Raw genomic sequence first — 12,944 nt, forward strand, 5'->3', positions numbered from 1 at the left:
TTTACAAGTTATCTCAGACATGGATATGCCTACAGTACAATCAGTAACTCTGACAAATTGGTGACTGTCTTGCCAGATGGGCAAGGAGGCTGCCCTTCTCAGCCCTATATGTGTGTTTTTCAGCTCTGGCACGGGGTTTCTCTGAGGGTGGCATCTGCAAAGCAGCATTGAAAGGTTTCACTACCACTTGGGTCTGACTCACCAGAGCACAGATGCCCTGTATACTTGGATTTTCAATCCCAGGAGCTACAAATCCCGAGGCACTGTGCTACACACAGTGTACACACTTCTCTGCATGCTGGGAGGTCTGTATGGTGGAAGGATGGCACCCCCAACACTTCTTCCACAGAAACAAGGCCAGACAACCGGACAAGCCACATGAATGAAATTCAGTCCAAAAAAATACCCTTTGAAATCTGAACAATTGTTTTTCAAAGGTGAGGGCCTGTGCTCCTCGATACAAATGTAAGCGGCAATAAATACCTCTGCAGTGCAAGAATGCATATTGACCTGGCTCTGGATTGCCAGATACACTCTCTGCAGGGCAGGCAGCTATTAAAAGCTTGGTACTTGTTATCTTTTTATCTCCCTTGGATGTGGTGTAGTGAAGCAGAGCATGCTGATACATTGCCCAGATATGGTGCCTATAGATGTCCTAACAAATAAACCCTCTTTCAGGATTTAGTTACAAGCACTTGAGATTAGTTCAAAAGGAGAGTCTGTGGAAATGTCTCTCTTAGGCTGCTCTTCAGGGTGCATTTCTTTTCCTTCATCACCTCTCTCTTCATCCTGATAATCACTGTGCAAAAGAGAGATGCAGTATGTCACCCAGTGGTGCTAGAATAAAATGAGTGCCATCAGGAATTCTGCCTGTCTTCCATAAAAATCTCATAACTGAGGGCTATTTTAGAACTCCCTATCAGTTCTGTGCCCATATTTCTTATAAAACAAAACTCAACAGCCATCATTTCTTCAGTCAGGCTCATAATTCCTTCTCTCTGTACTTTTTGAACAGCTACCTCACATCACTCTTAGCATAAACTGAGGTTAACTGATATCTGGATAATATCAGTCACTCTTTTCTGATTAGTTACACACACAGCAAGGGGTTTCAGATTCTTTGTTTAGCAGTACTGTCCTGGCTCTTTCTCCTAGAAAAAAAAAAAGGCTATTTTTCTGTCTTTTCAGGTTAAGCTTTCCTGCACAAAACCAAGAAATGTGCTTCTGTTTCCCTTTGTACTGAACTTACCTGCAAAAGGATCCTATTTCCATCATGGTCTTCTGTCTGCCATCTGCCTTCACTGATGGGACTGCATGGGTTGGGCAAGAGAGGCACAAGCTGCCCCACATCTTTTACTCTGAACTCCAGCACTGCTGACTCTGTCGTCATTGGCACCTGGCCCTTTGGAAGTTTCTTTAAAGAAAACTGAATGTCTATTTCCATGTTAGAATAGACAGGAAAAACACAAAAGTCTGCTTTTTTCTGACATACAGGTCTTTTCAATATTAACTCATACAATTTCAAAATGTCCCCAAAGTTTTCATTCCTGCAGTATATGGTGAAGCGGATCATTTCTTTCCCGTAGTGCACTGGGCGAATGGCCCACAGAGGAGTCTCTGGAGCCAAAGTGTAAAAGTCTTGGCTGCAAGGCATGTAAGGGAGGAATTTCCCATGCATTAGCTCTGTGTGGTGGTAATGCCAAGGTGGCCGCTGAAAGGTTTCATGGAGCTGCAAGATTGGTTCTTCTCCATACTCCTCCTGCAGAAACAGAATGATGGCAAGGGCTGGCTGAGAAACACCAGCCTTAACTGGCTTCCTGCGCTTCTTGGGCACTCGTCTTTCTGAGACTCGGAACAGCTGGAGGTCTGGATGGATCCAGGCTAGAAGCTTATCGATGGCTTGCTGAAGAGTCTTGGATTCACCTGGGTCTGTGATAATATGTACACTAACAAGGAATGGGTCTTGTATGCCTTCCACAGAAAGTTCACCTGAAATATTTAAAAAAAAAAATCCTTTAATTTTGTAATTTGTAACCAAGTTGACAACATTTAGGTGATCCTTAAAGAAGACACTGTCCGCTCAGTCACAGTGGGCTTTTTTTTAATCTCTCTCAAGCTCACCTGTATTAAACAAAAAAAAATGTACAGAGATACAGCAACCAAGAAGACAATCAGAAGGCAGAGAAATTTCATCATGCATACCATAAGAGTTACTGTTTCTACTGAAGTAGCATCCAGAAGACATTACTCAGTGTGTATTCATGTGTTAGAAAAGAGCTGCTCCATATAGCTGAGAGGTAGGAAAGACAAAAATACTGATGTAGAGTGGGAGTGAAAGGGATATTAGTGATGTGCAGAATGATCATGGTGGACAACGTTCATTCCACCTTGTTTTAATTTGTGCCAACTGGCTTCGGCCATGGAAATCACACCATTGAACTCCACTCTATTACCCTGACGTTGGAGTTTTCTTAACACTCAGTTAAGAATGTTTTGTGTCCTGGAGGAAATTGTTCTAATAAGTAAGGCGAAGTTTGTAGGGAGAGGTAATATCTTTTATTACACCAACTGATACAGTTGTGGGGGAAAAAAAAAAGCAGAGAAGCCTTCAGGCACATAAGTCTTTCTTCAGGAAAATATATGACTTGTGCCAACAAATCTTCCACTGTTTATATCTTCAGACTATCAAGACTATAATACTACTGCTTCAAGGTTTTTATAAGATTAGGGAAGACTCATAAAAGCAGGAAGCACAAAAAAATTACACTTACTCGGGGGAAGAAAGAAACCTCTAGTTAGCCTTGGCAATGTTCACAGGGGCTCTATCTGTTGTTTGTCCCTGAAACCTCTTTGATAGCTCAGAAGCAGAGCAATGTGTGGTTGGAGGGCCAAGTAGAAATTGTTACTTCTGTTCTGCTGGAGTTGCATGCCAATAAAGATGCATGTGCATGGTGATCCAAGACAGTTTAATAAATTAGCCATGTAACCTTGATATTTTTGCTGAAATAGTTCCCCTTGTGTGGTGTTCTGAAACCACCTCCATGTTTGAGACCCTGAGCCTAGGCACAAAGCCCAAATGTGTGAAACCTCAGAAAGACTTCCCAAGCTTTTAATTGTGCAGACCACATTTAACAGGGGGATTGTCCTATTAGCAATCAGTACAAACCTCTCCCTCCTCCTTCCTGGCATCAGAATAACATTCTTGTGATACTTCACCAATTGCTTTAATGGAAAAGCAGCTTTTATACGAGTAGTGTATTTTAGTTGTCTTTCAATACAAAATAGCTGTAAGACCCAGAGGAAATCTAGATGCAACTCATAGCTGTCCAGACAGAGATGGCTGGTAAACATACCATCAACCTCAATTTGAAGCTGCAGAAAGATATGGTATGCACAGCAGATAGCAAGCATGCATCTTGCCTAAGGGAGACAGAGAAAAATCAAATAAGTAATCAAAAATACAATTACAGAAGGGTTCTTGTATCTCTGTGTGAAATGGGTGATGTGGAATGACTTTGTCAGATAGCTAATGGAAAAAAAATTGAAGTAAAAAGAAAAACTGTGTCAGTATGTGGCTAGAGGTTTTGCTGTAGCAATCGTTACTGGTAGGCAATTCTTTGAGATATCCCCATGTGGGGTAGTCACAGTGTGGGAGAAAAACAAAGGGGTGTGTGGGGGGAGGTCCTCTCATGGTCCTTTACTTGGGGCAGCAGGACAGGAAGGAAAACAAATTGCAGAGGACAGTGATCTAATAAAACCAGAAAGAAAGTAGTCACCATAGCTACACAGTCATTCATTCTCTAAGACTGGAATAGAAGATGTTCAGCTCTTTTCTCCCTCTGATTCCTTTGTTACACAAATGCTATCAAAGCCTGCAACAAGTGACAGGCTTGATATTTATGCATATAAATGACTGGAGCTCTGAAAGAAGGCTGGGCATAACAATGTGAAGCAGAGAGCCATCGTTGCTGACGCCTTCTTGCTCTGCATTGAAAAAAAGTCCCTGAGCATGGCTTTTCTGTCCTCCTGTTGCTCAGCATGGTGCATGGACACTGAATGGCTAAAGCATTTTTCACAAGCAGAGCCTTGTGGGAGCCAGTGCCAGCATTAGTATTCTGCAGCCATCACTGCCTGTACCCATCGGCACCAGATGCTCACAGAACCAGCCTCAGAGGCACAGCACAAAGCCATCATTAGGAGCTGGGGTTATACACAGAGCAGGGCAAATAATCTTTTTTTTGAGCTAGAAGCAACTCAGTTGAAGGGGGAAAAGTGTAACAGATCAGTAGAGAAAGAGCTTCAGTTCTATTTTATGTTATGCTTTTCCTGTAACGCTTTTACACCTTTCATTATGTGGTTTCTGTGCTTCTAAAATGGCAGCCCTTTCTATTTGGGTAAGAAAAAGAGAAACTCAAGAAAAGCAGAAATATGAGGCAAGAGGAAACTTTCCCTGAACTGACATTAATTTGCAAATTGTTTCTATGTTACTAACAAGTCTTTTGCTCCATCTGACAAAGAAGGAGGGGAAACAACACTGTTTCTCATGACACAGTTCAATTTGCCCCCGGCAAATTGTTACAGAAGCAAATGAAAGCTCTGCATATGTATTAGCCTTCCTGTGTTACTAGTTAATCCCACAGAAAATATCAAAATGCTGAGGCATCTATTTGAAAATAAGCTTCACAGTTCTCATAGCTGTTACATTTTTCCCCTTTCTATGACAGAAGGGGATTGGTTCTTTTTGAGTTGGCAAGCACTAACTTTGCTAAGAGGTAATTACTACCAGGATTGAGAGAGTATTTTACAATTCTAAACTTTTTACTCTTCTGTTAGGTATTATTAACCACCTGTGAGAGGTTAAAGCATCAGCCCAAATGCCATGGGGCTGTCAGACCTGATATTTTACGATTGAGCTTTGTATGGGTCCTTCTCTATATATTATTTTTATTTTGTTGCTGATGTGATATTGCTTAGCAGAAATAAAAGAAAGTCTTGCAAAGCAGAAGGGCAGTCTTGCCCTGTGGTTCTTCCTTCCCTCCTCTTCCTGCCCAGAAACCACCATCTTTTCATCAGAAAGACAATATGACAGGAAGCAGTGGGTCCTGTCAAGTCTGTCTGTGCCAGCTATCTCATTTCGGTTTGACTTCTCTGAAGTTGAAGCTACCTTGGCTAGAGAACAGACAGGACAGGTTGCCTACATCCCCTGCTGTGTGTATGGAGAGAGGCAGCCACCTCTGAAAAACCTGTGGAGGATGATCTAGCCTTCCTCATTCCTTTCCTCTCCCCTCACTCTGAAGGGAACAGTAGTGCCTGCAGAGGCCAACCTTCTCGGCATCCAGAGCTGCTCAGCCCTTCCCTGGCCAGAGGTGCCCAGCTGGATGGCTATGACAAGGGCTGGTGAAAGGGTATAGGGAACAGGTCTTAGGAGCAGCAGCTGAGGGAGGGTTGAGGGCCTGTTTAGCCTGGGGAAAAGGAGGCTCAGGGAGGACCTTATTGCTCTCTACAACTGCCTGAAACGAGGTTGTAGTGAGGTGGGGGTTGGTCTCTTCTCTCAAGTAACAAGCAATAAGACAAGAGGAAATGGCTTCAAGTTGCACCAGTGGAGGCTTAGATTGGATAACAGGAACGATTTCTTCACCAAAAGCATTATCAAGCATTGGAACAGGCTGCCAAAGGAAGTGGTAGAGTCACCATCTCTGGAGGTATTTAAAAGATGTGTAGATATGGCCTTTAGGGACATGGTTTAGTGGCAGACTTGGCAGCGCTTGGTTAACAGTCAAAGCTGATGATTTTAGAGGTCTTTTCCAACCTAAATTATTATATGATTCTATGATCTGATGACACAAATGCCCATGGGTGAAGTGGGAACAAATGGGTTAAGTCCTCTGCTCCCTTAGGGTCGTGGTTGAGGGGGCAGCCACCATCCCTGAGAGATGCCAAGACAATTCAGGTATCTGGTAACACCATTTTTACAGCAGCTGGCCAGGAAGGCAGGGCTCCTGGCCCAAAGCAGGCTCAAGTGGGTGCAATATCAAGTCAGCAACTCCAGCAGCTGGGAAGCATCTAGACTCATCTGCAAACACGGGGAACTGGAGCTAACAGTCCTTCTTCCTGGAGCATGTATGCATTTAACATTAAACAACACAAGAGGCAAAATGTCCCTAGAGTTTTCTTCCATGCCACCTGCATAATCCTAGATTAGAGAATTCTCCCTCTTTCATTTGTTTTTTGGCCCTGGCTCTCTTGCATAGCTTGCTCCAGCAAAACTATGGCCATGACCTGGCAGTCTGGTCCCTCTTTTACACTGTGACAGACCCAGGTTGCATTCCCTCTTGACCAAAAACCAGTCCTGTCCTTCTCCGGGCAGCGTTCCAATCCCTTTTTTATTGCAGGAGAAGTCACCATCAGCAGTCTAAACGAGATCTGATTTTCCAGGCTTCTCCAGTGGACTAAACTCAGCCTGTACAGAAGTTTAGGAAGGATTTAAGTATCTGTCTCTCTGAAATATCTCTCCTTTTGGTGAAACAAGGTATGAACCTAAAGACCTCTCTGTCTCACCAGGAGGTATTTAATGAGGACTTACCTACAGGGTTAGGCAAACTTGGAAAGCATGTGAGCTAGGACCGAATTTGTAACAAAGAAAGATTGTCCAGGCAGACTGGTTCCTGGCCCCAGTTTGTGCATGGGAAAAAGCATTTCCAAACTTTGGCAGATATTTTCAATATTCTAGTCACCTACATTTTCAATCTTTTATTCAGGAAACGCAGAGGAAATACCCAACCTAAAAATACTTGATCTTTTTTTTGTTGTTGTTGTGCTGACCTGCATTATTGCATTGAGAACCTGAACATTGGAATGCTAACTTCCATTTTTCCACTGCAGCATGCTGCTTCATGGGAACCAACACCTGAACATATCTTACACTGTACAGATCAGATTCATTTATCGCTACATCAAGCAGTAAGATTTCAAATTTCATTCGACTAAATTGCATGATGCAGTACCAGAGATGTAAATCGGGCAATGGGAGAGGGTAAGAGCAAATGTGCCAAGCTTCTGGACTGCAAGTCCCGTCAAGCAGTACTTCATTATCAAGACGTAACTGTTATCAGGAAGTAATGAAATAATTCGGAATCGAACGTTGCAGATCAGCATATTTTTTTTCATTGTTAATCAATCAAAATATTTCATCTGTGGGAATGTAAAATAGCCCCAAACACTGTATAAATAATGTCAGAAAAAAAGCACTATAATACTTCCAATTGAAATTTCCCAGGATTTCTGTTGCACAGAAAATGTCCATATTTCCTTATTTCAATCACATTCCAAAACAGAAATGTCAAAGTGGTAGAATTTCTCAGTGAACAGAATCTTCAAACTTTATTTGAGTCCAAGGCAAGACTGACCATTTTTGGTGTACTAATTGAAAGGCTCATGGGTGGACACAAAGGCAGAGGCTATTTTCATAAACAAGGAGCATCACTTTATGGGCAGCTGCAACAGAAGCAGTACTGGACACCTCTGGCACCAGAACCCACTGTTAGGTCATGCTTAGATGAATTATGCAGCATCAATAATCTTTTGAACAAGCAGGATGTGACAGATTCAGCAGCTCTTCCATTCTCCTTCCCTGCTGTTTAATAGCATCTGACAAATGCAGGGCTGCTGGATAATGTGCTTCTCAGCATGCCCTGCTTTGCACACCACCTCAAACTCATGAAGGATGTTCAGAAGCAAGAAGAAAGAGGATATTCTGCACAGCAAAGAGCCAAGAGGAGGAACCTTTTTCACACTCCCTTCAGAGCAGCATTTTCCTGAGGAGCTGCAGTTGAGCGTTCTATGCTGGTGTCAGGATGGTCACTCCTCCATCTGTACTAAGGTAGTATAGACAGTGCATAACAGCCCAGCATACAAACAAGCATAGCAAAATGGTCAATCTGCTCCTCCAGTTGCTGTACTACAACAACAACAACAACAACATTGCAAAAATAAAGCTCAAAAATTAAGGCCATTATCTGTCTGATGGAGATAAAAAGCCTTCTCCGGTATATTAATATGAATAGTCTTAAGAGGCATCATTGCCCTTAGTGTACATCATGAAACCAACCTTGAGGGAATGAATCTTATCAAAAACTGATATTTAATGTCCACAGAGGCCCTGCATGATCAAGCAAAGGCAATGTAGATGGTGCAGTTACTGCTGAAACTCCTCAGTATGCTACAGCTCCAGTGAATTATCATCCCTCCTCCACATATTACCTTCCCCTGACCTGCCTAAGGGTAACTGCATGACCAACCTAAGCTGCTGTTGAAAGGGGTTATCTCACTTCATCTCACATTCTTCATCTCTCCATGGATTCCTGCTCACTCCCTTCTGTTGGCCTGGGCACTTGTGTAGCTACATGTCCTACATGGATCATGCAACAGCACTCTGATGCTCACTCTCCCATTTGCAGTCATAGAGTCTATGGTGCCAAGATCACTGTTTTGGCCCTTTTCAGAGCCATATGGCTTCTTTATAGGAATCACAATTATTGTGGCACAGAGTCATCCCAGGGAGAGTTAGGTACCTGAAGGATATCCCTCCAGCAGGAGGCTGGCTGTACTTGGTTCCCTTTGTAGCCCAAGGTGAGAGACAGAATCAAACCTTCAGATAAGGCCCATCACTCTCTACTGTACACCCTTCCATCTTGGATGCCTCATCTGTCCAACTAAAATGGAGGGTAAATTGTGCCTATGTGCATATTTTGAAAATCATTCTTGTTCTAGTATCTTATCTTGCTGTAGTCTTTGTCAAATGAGAAGTGTTTTTGTGATAAGTGTTACGGAAGAAAAACTCTTGAACTATGTGATTATCATATCTTCCATCACATCCTCCAAAACCAACTTCTTTGGCTCCTTTAGTCAGGCAGCTTACTGTTCATAGTAAGGCAAAGACTCAGAGACACTCCTTAGGTCACAGATATGTCCTCAGTCCCCATTTCCCTCATCTCTTGATTCACAGTTTTCTCACTTATCCCCAAACTACCTGGCAGCCAAGAAACAGTTCATACTTGGTATAAAGGGATGTGTGTGTTCCCTGTGACCTGACTGTCCAGCTGGAGGGCAGGAAAAGAGGTAACTCGAACTCAGTCTTTTTTCTCCGTGGAGACAAAAATTTGTCCCACTGCCTTTCATTTAGTTCCAATGAAACCTATGAAAATTTAGTGTCTCTGTGAAGAAAGATGACACGTTCACATCATGTTTCCCTTCAGAGAAACAGGGTAAAAGGAAAGGGATGAGAACGTCATACTGTGTTTCTGGCTGCGTAATCCCATGTCCCTGGCCCTCAGCCTTCTCCTTGGTGGTGTGTCCATGTAGTTTACCTAGGCTTTATGGAGCCTGTAGGCATATCAAAGCAGAGGCTGTGCTTACTGTGTATTAAGCACCCAGTAAAAAAAAAAGACTTCCAGCTCTGAGAAGACAGTGTATTGGATCTTCAGGCAGACAACCTTAGGAACCTACGGTGGGTCCTTTCACACCATGGTTACAAGGAATAAACTGCTTGGCAATTCCTCACAAACACCACCAGAGAGAAAGATTTTTCTGCCAGTGCTACGAGCTTCTCTGTGAGCTCCTTTATTCTTACTACCTGCTGTCCTCCTCTCTCAAAATATGCTGCTGGCACCTTATGTTACATTGGCAACAGCAGTGTTAGAAATAATCAGAATTCCAATTTAAAAAGCCAACAACCTTATCATCTACTTATCCTCTGGAGGGCACTTGAAGCCTTCAATACTCTCCTCAACCACAGATTAAGCTGCTAACTTGCTGAAAAGCAAGAACCCCAAAATGCTGGTGTACTCATACACCTTTACAGATATATTCCTGGATGTAAGCTGCTGTAATTTTCTCTCCTCCCTTCCACACAGTTTGCCACAATTTGAGAGTTGTCTGGGTGTCTCAATCTGCACATGCTGCAAAACAGATTCACATGATTTGGCATTCTCAAACTGTCTTGACTGTTTCAGCTGTCTTCACTCAAAAGCCACAATCTACATCCATTTGCCTATCTAGGGTCTAAATGTCTTCATCACACAAGATTAATTCTCACAGGAGACTCAATACCACAACAGAAACAGCATGGTAAACTTATTTTGATATCCTGAAGAATATTCCTGATCTATGGAAAACAGCTGGCACTTGCCATTCTGTGTCTTTCAGAAATGCACAAGAAGAAACAGTAATCAGAAAGCCCAGAGTGGGGAACTGAAGCACAACGGTGAGCTGCTGCTCAGAGGATTTGACCCAGTGAGTTTGGTGATGCTGGCACGAATGCGCCTGGGCCATCAGGGTAAGATGCGGGACTTCATGTAACAGCCTATATTGCTGCTAAATTCAGTCCAGTGGAGAGATATAGGGAAGGTGCGTTAATTATAAATGCTCAACTATGACATTAATTTGTTTTATTGTTATTTCATATTGTATGTAGAATTCAACCAAAAAAAAATAATCTTGCTTTTTCAGAGTGGGGAGGGAAGGGAAGAGGGCATGAAATTGAAACAGAGAAAGCAGTATTCCAAATGGCTGCAGATTTCCATTTTAGAAGAGTAAAGTTTTGCATAGAAATACGTCCTTCCCAATCATAAATCTTCCTAAAGGACGATATGGAAAGATTGTACTTGGAAAGAACCCAGATACCGATCTTCGGTATAAATACCAAATTCTGTACAGTGTTGCAATGTGTAGTAATTCAGTAAAACTCCCATCAGTAAGCACCAGTAAATCAAAAGCTGTACAAACTGCATCCAACACCATACTTTTAAAAGTCTTGTCATTACAGGCATTGTGTTCTCTTAAAATTTGACTCCTATGTAAAGCTGAGATTCTCAAAAATGTGTTTTTTATAAAAGGGCACAAAGAACATTGCCTTAAAAAAACCCCAAGAAACACTGTATGCTTGAGCAGCTAACAAATTTGGTCGAACAATGAGCTCCATACCGCACACAATGTACTCTAGTTAACTGAGAGTGTGATTTTATGATGGGCTTAAAACAATTTAAGACTTTACTGCTGGCACTCTTCCCCCTACTATTCCCAGCTAAGTGTTTCCAGTGCTTCCCACATGTCAGATCTAGATGCAAGTTGAAAGAGCTTGCTGAACATACTGAAAAGAAGCCCTCAGACAAGAAGTATTAAGGATTGTGTCTTCTGGTGGCAGTCAGAAAACTGTTTTGGCTATAAATGTTAATTTTCAGGCCTCTTCTTTTAATGAGTTTGCACTTTTGCACAAATGTTCTTGGTATCAGAAAGAGGTGACAGAGAAAAGCCAGAGAGCAGGCAGAAGCCACTGAGACATGGTCAAGCATTGCCACGTTTGTGTCTCTGTAGACAACAAACAATATTAGCATTACAGCAAAGGACTCATTAGGACTTGACAGTAGTGGAAAATTAGCTTGAATCTCAGTCTTTTCAGCTGACAGCAGTGTGTGGCTCAAAAGATCTACCCTGTACCATCTGATGGATAAGGGAAGCAGGAACAGAAAGCATGCTTTTTTTTGGTGCTTCATCCTGGTCCCATATGATGGAAGCCAGGAGTCACCTGGTAAATATTTCATGAACCTTTCAGAAATCACAGATACAATTTTTTTTCTAAACTACTAATTAACAAATATGTTGTACCAACAAAAATGAGGCAGGCAGAAGACATCTACTGCTCTAGAATGCGGCATGCACCAATTACCAAATGTCTCAGCTCCCCAGTGAGCTTGCATAAATAAACAATATTTATTTATTTTTAAAAGTTCACATTAAAGGAAATACACCATGATAATGCACTATGGCCATAAAATGAGGAAACTAATTGTTGGCATTGTCAAAACAGTGCACATTTAGCAGAAACTGTCTTAATAGCTTCAGCCTTCACAAGTGTTTTGTTATTTGACTCAGTGACTCAGATGGCTTTTCCTGTTCTACCCCAACTAGTGCCTCTGAGTCAGAAGCTGCCATGGGACAGACTTATTGTTTTAGCTTCCCTCTTTGGGCTTTAACAATTCAGACAGACATCACAATGATTTCCAGATCATTCTCATCACTGTACCAGCTGAACTTGGATTTCCTGTAACCCATTTCTCAGGGTAAAACACCCACTAAATGGCTGCCTAGCTCCTTGTGGTTTTCTGTGACAGCAGCAGTAACACTTCCACAGAGGGAAATTTAACCCACATCACCAAATAATCCAATTTAACTTTCTCTGAAATATTTCCTCTAAGTTTTTACTAGAACTGTATGGCACTTGATAGCTCAGTCAATCAAAGACTTCCTATGCTTCTGAATTATATTTGGTAATAAAAAAAAGAGGATGTGTTTGGTTATATGGTTTTGATTACGACGGTGTGCTTAAAAAAGGAGCTAGAAAGACATTCAGATTGTCATCCATACACATTATTCTTTTTTAATAACTAGTCCAGTTTTCATTTGCTGTATCTATATGACAGGAAAAAAAATCCTGACTGTATACGGACAGAAAAGACTATATGAAACAACTGAAAACAGTGTTTTGATAGCTCTGGTCCAGTAACTGTTTAGGGTACGCTTACACCCCCGCTACAGAAATCCCAAGTTAGCACTAAGCCAGTAGGAAACAATTTAATCATGGGACACATAGCTTGGTGCATGCTATATGATCCCAAAGAGGAAAACTCTGAATTATAAAACTAGAGATACATGGGTTACTCCAAGCTGTACAGATTTGAACAGGAACTTCAGTCTTTTCAAGGAGAATGGCATGTTGTGCTCATTGCCACACACTTGGCATATAAAAGTCAAATCTAGGTTTGATTCCAAATTACACATTCTTTTTTGCATGTCCCTACACATGATTGTGCCTGACCTCCAAAGGAGCCTTCCAACCTTAACTTTCTGTGATTCAGTACCATACTCTTCTATCCTGTATGCAAGCATTT

The 12,944-nt window shown here is 41.9% G+C and overlaps 1 protein-coding gene across 4 annotated transcripts in view; it reads right to left on the reverse strand.

The window, feature by feature from the left end:
• Nucleotides 1-12,944, reverse strand: part of FAM124A (family with sequence similarity 124 member A) — a 43,499-nt gene that overhangs the window by 14,632 nt on the left and 15,923 nt on the right. For 3 of the 4 annotated variants that reach the window (XR_007903319.1, XM_051780209.1, XM_051780210.1), the window contains exon 3: nucleotides 1,250-1,989. Coding sequence is in view for 3 of the 4 variants with exons in the window: in XM_051780209.1 (XP_051636169.1) it covers nucleotides 1,250-1,989 (740 nt within the window). In the remaining variant the exon portion in view is untranslated. Of the gene's footprint in view, nucleotides 1-502; nucleotides 800-1,249; nucleotides 1,990-12,944 lie in introns of those variants that run through there. The other variant, XM_051780211.1, reaches the window with a different exon arrangement.

This window comes from Manacus candei, unplaced genomic scaffold (genome assembly GCF_025592945.1).
Source record: "Manacus candei isolate 608988 ecotype Guabito, Panama unplaced genomic scaffold, ASM2559294v1 h1tg000014l, whole genome shotgun sequence".
NCBI lineage: Eukaryota > Metazoa > Chordata > Aves > Passeriformes > Pipridae > Manacus > Manacus candei.